The sequence below is a fragment of the Micromys minutus genome (assembly GCF_963924665.1).
Source record: "Micromys minutus genome assembly, chromosome: 3".
Lineage (NCBI taxonomy): Eukaryota > Metazoa > Chordata > Mammalia > Rodentia > Muridae > Micromys > Micromys minutus.
The window spans coordinates 24,919,737-24,933,319 of record NC_137972.1 but is presented as its reverse complement, the minus strand read 5'-3'; the positions used below and the strand labels follow the sequence as shown (position 1 = coordinate 24,933,319).

Genomic DNA, 13,583 nt, shown 5'->3' with positions numbered 1-13,583 from the left:
GAGGGTCTGTGACAATGTTTCTACTCTTCTGCATACTGCACATCTCCCCCTTCATCCTTTCAGTCCCTATCCCCAGGAGCCAAGCAAATACGATGTCCTTTTGCTTCCAGAGGCAGGCTAGCTGTCCATTGTGTTGATCTGTCTCTGGAGTCATCCAGTAGAAACAGCAGGATAAAAGGTCCCTGCAGCAGTTCAGCTTCCCAGAGGACAATGAGCTCATTAAAGGCCTGGTCCTCTGGTGAAACCAGTGTCACCGAATGTCAAACTTATTCCAGGACAAAACTAAAAGTTCAGTGTTCCACCCCCAACCCCACCCCTGTCCCTAGACCCATGACCCCCATTCTCACTTCTCTTTGTGCCGAACCTTGGGAGAAAGCCATTGGACATGTGCACACATTCCTTGCACATTTTCTCTTGTTCTCCAAGGTTGTGAGAACCACTCGTTTCCCAAGATGGGTGGCTTATGAGTCGGCCATACCCTTGGATAGAGCTACAAAAGTTGAGGTGCTTCATAAATTCACAAATTCCTTCCAAGGAAAAGCCTGAAGGAGAGCCCTGAGTAGAACAGTGAGAAGCATTCACCTTTCTATTCAGGTTCCTACCGGTCTGCTATGTGCCTTTCTCTAAAGTGGGCTATCAAGGAGACCAACTCTCAGAAAGCCAATGCAGCTCAATGAAACTTTCCTAGAAGAAACTGAAAGCCCTGATCTAATTTTTCAGTTTTGTAACTAAAATTGAGAACGATATCAATTGCATGCACAGTTCATAGCTGTGTTTTTCTAAGAGATTTTGCTCTAATTGTTCGGAGATGATTTTGATCCGGGCTTAATTGAAAACAGAAGGCATGCCCGCCATTTCCTCATGGAAAATCTTAGCTTTGTTCTTCCATTGCTGGAATTTCTACTGAGTGCATTTAAGTTATGACCATAGAATCATTGATGGGCTCTCCTCCTAAAGGGAGTTTAGCTGCTCATTCCATACCCCACTCCCTGCAGCTCCTCAGGAGTGGCTGAAATGGAGATGACAGTCCCTGACACCATCACTGAATGGAAGGCCAGTGCCTTTTGCCTGTCCAATGACACTGGTCTGGGCCTGTCTCCCGTGGTCCATTTCCAAGCCTACCAGCCCTTCTTCGTGGAGCTCACAATGCCCTACTCCGTGATCCGTGGAGAAGCCTTCGTGCTCAAGGCCACTGTGCTGAACTACCTCCAAACATGCATCCGGGTAAAGATTCATTTCCTTAATGGAGCACACACAAATTAAAACTCCCATTTTTTAGAAATACCAAGAAGGAAATAATCATAATAAAAAAAGAATAAGTAAAATATACCACTTGTCTACTACAGCGGAAGAAGTTATCATATATAGATTCATGTTAGGAAAGTGGATATTTCTAAGAATCAACCTACAAAGACGAGTTTCTAGCATTGATCGTAATCCTTTAAAGTTAGGCCATCTGTTCAGTAGAAAGATTTGTTACACAAGCAAGCATCACCTTCTCCGTCTCATGTTTTAGAGTTTGTAGATCCAGCTTCTAAATCCCTATATATTTAATTTTTCTCAGTGTGTTCATTACACATGGCTTCATTTAAAATGGTGTTTGTGCGCATCTCTCATTGACTAAAACCATAACAATTTGTAGATTTTGTGTAGTAACTGAGCCAGGGAACAGTCACCCTTCCGGGTCCCAGAACGAGTGATTACCCAGGCAACACCCCCTCACTGTCTTTCTTCTGGTTCCAGCACTTGAAAGGCCAAGCACCCCTCCAAGTGCTGAGGTGCTAATAAATGGATCACAGTACTGGGGGGGGGGGTTATTTAACTCATTGATATTAGGTAACTGAAAATCTAACCCTCTCCAAGTAGGCTTCCATTTAAACCTGTACTTCTCCCTTTCCCTGCTTCTTGTGTGGCTGCAGGTTGCTGTGCAACTGCAGGACTCTCCCAATTTTCTAGCCTCCCCTGAGGAGAAGGAACAGAAGTCTCACTGCCTCTGTATGAACGAGCGGCATACCGCATCCTGGGCGGTGATCCCCAAGTCATTAGGTGAGCAGCAGAGTCCAGGGGCACCCGAGTCCCAACCCTTAGAAGCAGTGTTTCTTCCCCCAGCAAGGACCCCCCAGATGGCAGGATTGCTTTTCTTTGACTTTGACTTCCATTCCAGAACGGCAACCATTGCCAGGTTTACTGACACACACCTACAGTTAGTTGAGCACTTAGAAGGCTGAGCCAAGATCAATCAAGTGTTCAAGGCCAGTCTTGCCCACATAATCAAGCCCCACCTCAAGTAGAACAAAACACCAGCCACAACAAAAAGAAACCCTTTCTTGTAAGTGAGGCCTAAGGGAGCCTCACTTCCCATCCTCCACCTCTAGTGACAGGGACCTCTAGTGAATGCTGCTTTTATTTTTGCTGCACTGTTTTTATGAATCTACAGCCTTGTAAATTCCCAGTTTGCAAGCTCAGGGGAAGAGGGAATGTACATAGCTCTACTTGGCTTTTCTTTTTCCTACTAGGAAAAGTGAATTTCACGGTTAGTACAGAGGCACTGAACTCTAAGGAGCTGTGTAGGAACGAGGTACCGGTGGTCCCTGAACATGGAAAGAAAGACACGATCATCAAGTCCCTGCTGGTTGAAGTAAGTAAACCTACCTACCTGATAGGGCACGCTGAGGCACAAGAGTGAACTCAGTTAGGGGTCTAATTATTTTTAAGATTTCAACTCTCTAATGCTGAATAATGCACAGCCCATAATAAGATTCACAATAACATAAATATATAGGTACTCTAAATAATAATAGTTGTATGTGTGTGTTTCACAAGTTTTTTCATCCACCTATCATCCATCCTTCTCTCTATCATTTATATCTCTATTATCTATCATCTATCTATCTTCTATCTATCACTTATCATCTATAATCAATCTCTTTATTATCTATTATCTATCTACCTATCATCAATCTCTCTATTATCTATTATCTGTCTATTATCTATCTATCTTCTATCTATCTATCATCTATCTATCTTCTATCTATCAATCTATCGATCTGTCTATCTATCTATTTATCTATCTATCTGTCTGTCTATCTATCTATCTATCTATCTATCTATCTATCTATCTATCTATCTATCTATCTAATTACCTATTGTTCCCCTTCCTTCTCTATCTCTGTCCACTCTTGCTATTTATCTTCATTAATCTTCACACATGTTTTCTATCAGTCCATCTTTTTCATATACTTCAATGAATAAAATGTATTTATATAGTGCAACAAATTCTTCTTTTCACTGTATGGGACTCTGTGGTCCCCAAATCAACAACACACATATCTTGAAGGCCAATGCATTTCATCTTAACTTTTCTTTCTTTTACCGAAAGCCCGAAGGTCTAGAGAACGAAGTGACGTTCAACAGTTTGCTTTGTCCAACAGGTAAGCCTCGACCATTATGATTAAACTCTCTTTGACTAAGGCTTTATATCATTTGAAGTTCAAAGATTGTTTATATGTTCCTGTGGGAAGATACCTGAAGTGTCCTCAATACAATAGAGTTACAAAGTGGTTCCTAAAGAGGCCAGGGTGTGGTGGTGAATGCATATAATGCCAGCACTTGGAATGCTGAGGCAGGGGGATCAAATAAACAAACAAACAACCCATAACAACAACATGAGGCTTCTTCTTATGACAAGGCTCTAACTCCTAACTGGTTCCCTCGGCAACAATTTTTGAAGAGACCCTTTTTTGTTCATGTATTCTATATTCTTCATTAAGAATTAACCATTTGTACCTGTGTGGGTTCATTTCTATGGTCTGTATACTTTTACAGTGGTCTCTCTGTGAATATTTTAATGTAAATATCATGTTATTTTAATAATGTCTGTTTTGAAACATAGATAGATACAATGTAACACCTCCAGTTCTGAACTTTTTGCTTTTGATTACCTTTGTTATTTTTTTTGCTCCCAATTTTGTAATAGTATTTAGGGGGTGTCTTTGCCCCCTTTGCCTGCAATTTCTTTTCTTGTAATGCCTTTGCCAGGTAAAGCTGATCTCATTTTAAAAAGCATTTAGAAGTATTTCTTCTTTAGTGTTTTTGAAAGAATAGAAAAGATTGGTGAACTTTCTTCTTTAGATAGTTGGTTAAATTTAACTGTATGGTCATCAGGTTGTAGACCAGTGGTTTCTAACCTTCTTAATGGTGACCCCAACCATAAAACTATTCTCATTGCTACGTCATAACTGTAATATTACTGCTGTTATGAATTACAGTGTAAAATATCTGATATGAAGGATGTCTGATATACGACCTCTGTAAAAGGGTTGCTTGATCCCCAAAAGAGACACAACTCACAGGTTGAGAACCACTGTTTAGACTTTTCTTGAATGAAAATTTTAATACTCAGTCAGTATTCTGAGTTGTTTCTGATCGGTTTAGATTTTTTATTTCTTTCTGATGAAGTCTTGGCTGGTTGCATAGCTCCAGATTTAATTTGTTGCTGCATAGTTTTGTTTCCACCTGTTGAGGGGATCTTGTCTTATTCTAGTTGCTGATAGGAACTGTTTATCATTGACTTGAGATCTTCCTTCTGTTTGGGGGTAGCCACTTAATACTATACATTTTTTCCTCTTAGAACTACTTTGTCTGTGGCCCATAGGTTTGGGGACTTTGTATTTCCTTTTTCATATATCCTGTAATTTTTTTATTGGATCTCATCTTCATCAACGCATGGGTTCTTCAGGTGCTGATGCATACCTTCCACATGTTCATGATTTTTCCAAGATTCTTTCTGTTGTTTCATGACACACTTGACAAAAGTGATTCCGAGTTGTTTGGTTCTGTGACTTAATGCATAATCCACTCTGAACAACATTTTGTGTGCTTTGGAAGAATGGATGATCAGGAAGAAGTGGCTTGGGTCTCCCCAGAACAGAGCCCTAGAGTCTTCTTTCACTGGCTACGTAGGCTTTCTCTGTCTGCTGCATACTGGGGTGAGCACTGGGAATGGTCTTTCCAAAATGTCTTCAGTGTTATTTATCCTTCCTTCTACTCCCTACTCTAGCCTATGCTCCTCTCTCCACCCCAGGTTAACTCTTCCTAATCCATATTTCCAGTACCTTTTACACCAGTGCAGTCTCTCTCTCCTCCCTTGAAAATCCCTCCTCATGGCCCCTCAGTCATTTCCTGGCATCTACGGCTATTACAAATGAAACATAAATTATGAAGTCTCAAAGCTGACACCCACAAATGAGAGAAAGCATCTGACATTTGTCTTTCTGGATCTGAACGACCTTGCTCAGGGTGATTATGTCCAAATCCATGCATTTTACCTCAGAATGTCATAATTTCTTTTAGTTCAATAACATCCCATTGTGGATATTTCATTATCTATCCATTGGTTGATGGATGTCTATGCTATTTCATCTCCTGGGTACTGATAAAGCGGCAATGAGCATAGATGAGCGGGTATCTCTGAAGTAGGGCTCTATGTCATCCTCTATGCACACAGCCAAGAGTGGTACAGCTGGATCCTGTCGTAGATCTATTTTTTACCTTTTGGAGAAACCTCCACAGTGTTTTTCAGAGTGCTTGAACACTCTGCATTTCTACCAGCTGGGAATAAGTATTGTCCCTTCTCCACATCCTTCTCCGCATTTGTCATGACCTGTGTGTTTTATTTGAGTTTTCAGAATGAGGTAAGATGGCATCTCAATGTAGGCTCGCTGTTATAACCATAGACCAACCTTCATCCAAGAAGCTTCTGTTTGCAATAGATGGGGATGAGCACAGAGACCCAAACTGCCCAGCGAGCAGAGGGAACCAGAGATGGCAGAGTGCTTAGCCCTAAAGGGAACATACACACGGCACCTACCCCAAGTCTGTCATCACTGCAGAAGAGGGGACAAAAAAGCGTGTAAGTGCCAGCGGCAGTGAATGACTGCAGGGGACAGTGTTACGGCAGAGCAAAGCAGGGCCACTGTACACATGAGCTCACGGCAATGGCAGCAGCGTGCACAGGTCCTGTAGCCCACACCGGACCAAATCCTGGAGTGGCATACAATCCCACACCTTAACTGTTGTGCAAATGGCAGATTTTAGCTGTTGGGAGAGGGAGAGACAGTTTTTCCTAAGAGTGTATCCCCTGGAACACCAATCACACTCCAGTGGAAGACCACACATCCAAGAATATTTAGACGGAACAAACTCGTATTGAACGGAGGAAAAAGTAAGATACCGTTAAGCGTTAAAAAGATGGATTTGGGGAGACTTGAATATGATTAAAACATGTATGAAACTCTCAAAGAACTATTTTTTAAAGTAGCAAATGTTGGCAATGTATTTATTATTGTTGTTGCTGTTATCATAATCATCCTCATCATCCTCATCATCATCCTCATCCTCCTCATCATCATCATCCTCATCCTCCTCCTCATCATCATCACCATCATATGGAGGGAATTTGAGCCACGATGATGGAGGGCAACAATGAATAAATAAAAGTTTAGCCAAGAAAGTCTAAGAAAGATATTCCACTTGATAGTCAGAGCCTTCATCTCTTGGTGACACAAATACAATTTATAAGCATTGCCTCCACCCCGTCAAGAAGGATGGCGTTCTGTTCTCTATGGGGCGTTCTGCAGTCCTGTTAGGCTGTCTGAGGTAGAGGGTTGCTTACATGAGATTTGATTCATTTTCTTCCTGGGCCGTTTATCTGTACTTTGAAGTGTGGTTCTGAGGTTCCCCTCCATTACGTCATCACAGCCTTTGGCACTTCGTACCCTTTAATATCCGCTCTGTCTGTGCACTCTGATCTGGAGGTACATGTGTTCTTACAATTGCTATCTTCTCTTAAAGAATGAGTCTCTATAAAGATTTCTAAATCTTTTCACATAGTTTTAATGTTATTTTACATGATATAATGCCATTATCCCCCCCCCTTTTTTTTGTTCCCATATGGGTCCTCAGAAGGTGATTCTGCTGCAGTGCCACATAGTTAGGTCTTGTTTTGATCCATTCATTCATTCATTCATTCATTCATTCATTCATTCACTCTTGGGCATTATACTGGAGACCCTTATCTTTTTGCATCTGAGGAGGTTATTGACAGGTAAGTCCTGAGGCACATGTTAGCCATTCCTGGTTGTGTAGATGTTTCATTCCTTCTTTTCTCAGTGTCTCCCTTTATGGGCTGATGTTTTTCTGTAATGTTGTCTTTTATCCTTTGTAGATTTGATCTGTGTTTCTACTAACCAGGCTTTCTTTCTAATTACCATAAAGCTTTTACAGAGGCTCTTTTTTATAGCAATGTGTACTGGGCCATCTTTATCCAAATATGTGTAATCTAACTGTGGCATTGCCCATGGGTTTTCTGTGAGTTGGACCTGCGTGGACTCCCTGTGAAGCAGTTCAGAATGCTATCTGGGCTGGATGACTCTCTCTGGTTGTTTTTTCCCCTGTACAAACTGGGCTTGGGGAGATCTCTGACAAGGGCTGTGCTAACTGGGGGGAGCAGACGGGAAGTGGTTAAAATGGCACCATCTTTAACCTTTCTGGTTTGGGTTCTCTCCGGTTGTAGGCCACCCTCCCCTGGCATCTAAGACTTGTTTCTGTGTAATGAATTTGCAGAGATGTTCTAGTCCCTGAGCCTCGCATGGGAAATACTGGGGCTTAACATTTTCCATCTCATCAGGTTCTCTCTAGTCTCGGTTTTAGGAGAAGAAGCACCTCCTTATGTTTATGTGTGCTTCCATAAGTACACGTTTCCAGAACGTATGCTCAGCATCCTCATCTACCTCCATCGCTTACAAATGTTGTCAAAATTTTGGATTGAAAATACTGTGGCCCTGTCTTGATTCATCACAAGAGAAGTTGAATTCTGCTATTGTTTGTTTGTTTGAGGCATTTTTTATAAAATACTGTCATGTCGTTTGACCCCCACACGTTCCACTATTTTGTCTCTTTTGACCTGAATTGAGTGATATTGGGTATTTAATGAGTACATTGCATTTTCTTTCAACCTGGCATATGGTATCTGACTAGTTATGTGACTCAACATTAACTTTATGAGAATGAGATGACAAATGCCACAGTGCCTTTATTTTTCTCTCCGTTTCTTCCACCAAGATTAAAATGGCACATATGTTTATTATTTATTGATTATTTCAAGCAAGCCAAAATATTTTCTTCCACCTGTTTGTTTTTATTTTATCTTTGCTTAGAGCATTTTTTTTCTTGCAAAAAGATTCACATTAACTTTGTGAAAAGGGTGCATAGGAATAACTTTATGAGAGGAAAATAACTATTATACTTTTCCTCTTTATATTCATATATAGTGAGTGTTTTCTATGAGTCAGGTACTATTCATTTGTTCACTCCTATTTAAGATGTACCATATTCACATCTGAAAGAAAGGATATGGCATTGTTGTAAAATTTGGACTTTGCGGGGAGGGTTTCTTTGATTATTTATACACATGAACTTTGTTGGATGTCCCCCTTTCATGACTTTTGAGAGAGAATCTGTGAGTGGGAAGGCTAAAATGGGTCACACACACTGCAGACAGTGAGGTGACTGCTACAGACACCCAGCTCTGGATTTTCCCTGACTTGTCCCCTTGTTTGGAAATTCTATTTCACTTCGAGGAGGTTTGGAGTGAAATTCCGGGAATCTTCAATTCTCAGTAACTCCTAAGATCAGGGGAAAGAAAAGAATGTTTATTTTTTAAAAGGAACAACGTGTCAGAAGTAGCTTTTGGTTAAGACACAATTCTAGTTTCTGGGCCATCAACATCTCTAAAGGATCCAGTGCAGAGCGGCCTTCCCTGTGACTGCTGTGCTTCTTGCCCTAGGTGCTGAGGTATCTGAACAGATATCACTGAAGCTGCCATCAGATGTGGTAGAGGACTCTGCCCGAGCCTCTTTCACAGTTTTGGGTGAGTTCATTCTCTAGAGAATTTGGACATTAACTTTTGCTGTATTCTCTTTTATCCTTATATTTGTGCATGTGTGTTTATATAAATACACACACATTTATATGTGGTCTGTATTTACACAGCAAAAAAGATTTTACTTTATAATTCTTCATTTTCTTAATTAAAATATAATTACATCATTTTCCACTTCCCTTTCTTCCCTCCAACCCCTCCCAAGTGTCCCCTTACACCCTCTCTTAAAGTACTACCTCTTTTGTAAAGATTGTATTAATATATACATACACACTCTTGAATAAAATAATGTAACTTCTCAGTCCATACACTGTTACTTTTCTATAAATATTTATTCAAAACAAAAGACAACAACACCTACAGTCTCGACACTGAAAGTCCGAGGCAGGAAGATACATGCATAGTTTGTGGTCAGCCTAGGTTGCAGAGCAAAACCTAGTCTTAAAAACATACACACACATATTCATCAAATTATGATTTTAACTTCTCTTCTTTGAGTTGCTGTCTCCAATAATTTCCAAATTCCAGTCCTGTCTGCACACTTTGTAAACGTATTCATTTTTTTAACGTGCCTAATTATTCATTTTGGATCTAATCTTAAATGTCATCATTCCCCATCTCTCTCATTTCCTAGGAGACATATTAGGTACTGCCATGCAGAACACACAGGATCTCCTCAAGATGCCCTATGGCTGTGGAGAACAGAACATGGTTCTGTTTGCTCCTAACATCTATGTCCTGGACTATCTGAATGAAACACGACAACTGACGCCGGAGATCAAGACCAAGGCCATTGCCTATCTCAATACGGGTAGGCACTGACTGGATGGGGGGGCTGAAGGTTGACAGTATTGTTTCAGTTGGCTTGTTTAATGAGGTTGAGTTATCTATCACTACTATTGCATATTATCCCCCTACCATAATAGAAAAAAACCAGCATAGTTTATTTCATAGAAACTATCAACTCTCCAGCTTCCAATGACACATTATGAACTCAGAGCATACTTTACTTGTGGACAAAACAGTTTTTTAAAGAGGTACAAGCATTTTAATAATCTTCCTGGTTGCCATGGATACTCAGCCTGCCATATTGTTTCACTAATCTTTGCTCACAGGCTACCAAAGGCAACTAAACTACAAGCACCGCGATGGCTCCTACAGCACCTTTGGGGATAAACCTGGCAGGAATCAAGCCAATACCTGGTAAGGGGAAGCCAGTGGCTTGAGCTCTTACTTTGAACAAACTCTTTACATGCAGTACCCTAGTTATGTTGATAACAACCCTGTCCAGACATATACTATTGGAATTAGAGAGAATTGTATTAAGTGAATGCACCAATATTGGAGAATTAATAAGCAGAGTATCTGATATTCAGGTATATGTATGTTAAATGTACTCCTAAAAGTCATCTTGGTCATATTATAGCAACATGTCCTTTTCTAAAACAGTTCCCCTAACTAAGAGTTCTAAAGGAATATAGTGAACATATCACATGACTTCTAGATAAGCTATATCAGCTTCAGTTTGCTTATCTTTTCTGGGTCATACTTAACCTTGGGAGAGGATAAATTCATTTGGAGGGAAAAGAATTAAGGAGAGAATGATGCAAAATCTTATCTTTACATTCCTAAGTAAAAGCAAATATAAAATTACCACACATAAGAATTGGACATGTAAGGATACTGTAATCAGTACAGAGCAAGAAACCTAAGAGGAAGGTCAATAACCATCCCATGTTGTTTTATCTTCTCAAAGAGCCAAGGAAAACAGCATGTCAGAAATCTGTAGATCATTACGGCTAAGGCAAATTCAAGGTCTAATATACTTCTCCTGGAGAGCAGGGAAGAGGGCATCTCCAGTGCACACTGATTCCTGTTAGATTCTTCCTCCTCCTCCTCCTCCTCCTCCTCCTCCTCCTCCTCCTCCTCCTCCTCCTTTTCTTCTTCAGTGTCAAGAAGGGACTTGTGCAGCATGTTGGTCTGAAGTGGCTCTAAAATCATTGTAACAGCAAATATACGATCATTTCCACCTCACTCAGGCTCACAGCCTTTGTACTGAAGAGTTTTGCTCAGGCTCAGAAATATATCTTCATCGATGAGGTGCACATCACCCAAGCTCTCCTCTGGCTCTCCCAGCAGCAGAAAGACAATGGCTGTTTCAGGAGCTCTGGGTCACTGCTCAACAATGCCATGAAGGTGAATATTCCACATCTGGTTTGGGTTTATCCATTATGAGATCTGTGAGCACAGAGATTATAGGGTAGAAATTACTGGCAGCGTCACCAAAGAACAATAAGACTTAGACATCACCAAGAAAGAGAGGATGGAGTACATACTGACTGTGATGTATCATTTGGGGTGGATATTAAAAAGTGATAAGCCCCACAACACATTCAGAAAAGGAATAGCTAGTTAATAGAATTCTCAGAACTACTCAAATCACTTCTTCTTGCCCATTCAAGGGAGGAGTAGAAGATGAAGTCACCTTGTCTGCCTACATCACCACTGCACTCCTGGAGATGTCTCTTCCTGTCACTGTAGGTACCACTTTCTTCCCTATCAAAAGATAGTTCTGAGTGCAATAAAAGACATGGGTAATACCAGTTTCATAGTTAATAGTAAATTATTTCATTTTTTACTTTTAATTTTAAGCATAAATGCATATAATCATATAAATCATATCTACCCCTGCCATGTTCTCTTCAACTCTGTTCTTCCCAACATCATGCCTTCCTTGAAAAATATCATAACCACTAAGTCCAGTTAGTGCTGCTAATATGTTCATGGGTGTGGAGGCACCCATGGGGCTCTGACAAGAGGCTCCACTCTTGAAAAATAATGAATCTCTCTTCCTCCCGAAACTACAAAATGCCATGAGAGCCAAAATAGAGGGTGGGATCTGGAGAGCACCTTCCCCATCTATGCCAGAATTTTAGCTGGCTTGATCATGTGTCTTCTGTAGGTAGCCCCAGCTACTGTAAGCTCATGAACGTAATAGGCATGCCATATTCAGAAGAAAGCATGTCACAACACTCCTCCCCATCCTGTGGCTCTTACATTTTTTTCTGCTTCTTCTGTCATTTCCTGAGCCTTGGTTAGATGCTGCTTTTTCTCTTGTATAAGAATGAATTGGAAACCCTTATCTCCAGGGCTACTCTGTCTGCTTACCTGGGGATGTCAGAACCTTTCTTCACATAACTGACTCCTTTCTGCTACCCGTTCACAGAACCCTGTTGTCCGAAATGCCCTCTTTTGCCTGGACACAGCTTGGAAGTCAGCAAGAGAAAGAGCCGATGGCAGCCATGTCTACACTAAGGCACTGTTGGCCTATGCATTCGCCCTCGCTGGTAACCAGGATGTGAAGAAGAAGATACTGAAATCACTCGATGAGGAGGCTGTAAAAGAAGGTGAGAGCATCTGAGGTCACTCTCTTGCTAACATGTTGGCATACTGCAGAATTTCCCTGCTCTGCCTTTTGTGATCTGTCCTCTCTGCTACCCGCCATCCATCATCTAATTGTGTCTATCTATTCCATATAGAATTTATCTTTTAAAATCTAGGACTTTAGAAGTGAATTCACACATCAGAAAATAAGACGCATCAGGTGTAACAGTGAGAAAGAAGCTCAGCCTTGGAGATTTGCTCCAAAATGAACTATTTGTGTGAATCCGGACAAGCCATCCAGTTACTGATGGTTCTGCTCCTTCATCTGCAGACAGGGACACTGCCCCATAGGGCTGCTCACTGAACGAATAGTAAATGTGAAGACTTGGTGGAGTCTGTGGCAGGTGGTGAATATTATAAGAGCACTAGCTGTCATTGCCTACTCAGATGGCACTTCTTAACCTACACATGACCTTTACTTGGTGACCTCATGAGAAGGTTCTGGTGTTTCATCTCATTACACAAGTCAGTTGTGCTGACCGGTCTTTTAATTTTCAGGTAATATTTTTTCCATATATCACGGTTTATATGACAAGTTAAAGAGACAGAAAATACAATGTGCATATCCAATGAAATTAAACTTGTCTTTCTTCTTTAATAGTGTTAGTAAATGTTCTTAATACATTGGGAAATATTTCAGTTAATGCAAAAGGCATAGAGAGTAATTAGAAAATACCTGAGTAACTCATTCCCAGCATAAAATATAAAGTATTCCCAATGCATTAAAAAGAATCCCATGTGTCATTTACACCTCTAGAGATTAACATCATCTTAAATTCATTATCACAATTTCTATGTGTATATGTAATATATACCTATGTATTTCTTGCAATGTATCCATAAACAATATTTTTAATTTTGTAAGGTGACCAGATTTGCACATTGCAGTATCATTTTATTTCAGCATTGACATTTCAGCAGTTTGTTTTTCTTTTGATTTTTAGGTGTGGAATTATACAAACAAGCCTCCCTAGCAATAGTTTATTGATTTTCATTCTTTTCTATTTGTTAGACAAAAATCTTGCTAGGTAGCCTACGCTAACCTCAAAGTCACAATTCTCCCACCTCAGTACAATCCCAGGTCCTGGGATCACAGATATGTGGCACTATGTTAGACTTCCTGCTAACACAATAGGGACACAGTGGATGCATAGATGCCCATCTCTCTGCATGTGCCATTTTCTCCAAGTTAGACTTC

General features: G+C 40.5%; 1 protein-coding gene across 1 annotated transcript in view; it reads left to right on the top strand.

Annotated features, from left to right (window-relative positions):
• The window catches only part of A2M (alpha-2-macroglobulin), a 41,196-nt gene that overhangs the window by 20,372 nt on the left and 7,241 nt on the right, over positions 1-13,583 (top strand). The window contains exons 19-28 of the mRNA XM_080914237.1: positions 996-1,224; positions 1,920-2,046; positions 2,517-2,638; positions 3,380-3,431; positions 8,846-8,929; positions 9,576-9,752; positions 10,057-10,144; positions 10,981-11,137; positions 11,404-11,478; positions 12,168-12,348. Coding sequence (XP_080770363.1) covers positions 996-1,224; positions 1,920-2,046; positions 2,517-2,638; positions 3,380-3,431; positions 8,846-8,929; positions 9,576-9,752; positions 10,057-10,144; positions 10,981-11,137; positions 11,404-11,478; positions 12,168-12,348 — 1,292 coding nt within the window. The remainder of the gene's footprint in view (positions 1-995; positions 1,225-1,919; positions 2,047-2,516; positions 2,639-3,379; positions 3,432-8,845; positions 8,930-9,575; positions 9,753-10,056; positions 10,145-10,980; positions 11,138-11,403; positions 11,479-12,167; positions 12,349-13,583) is intronic.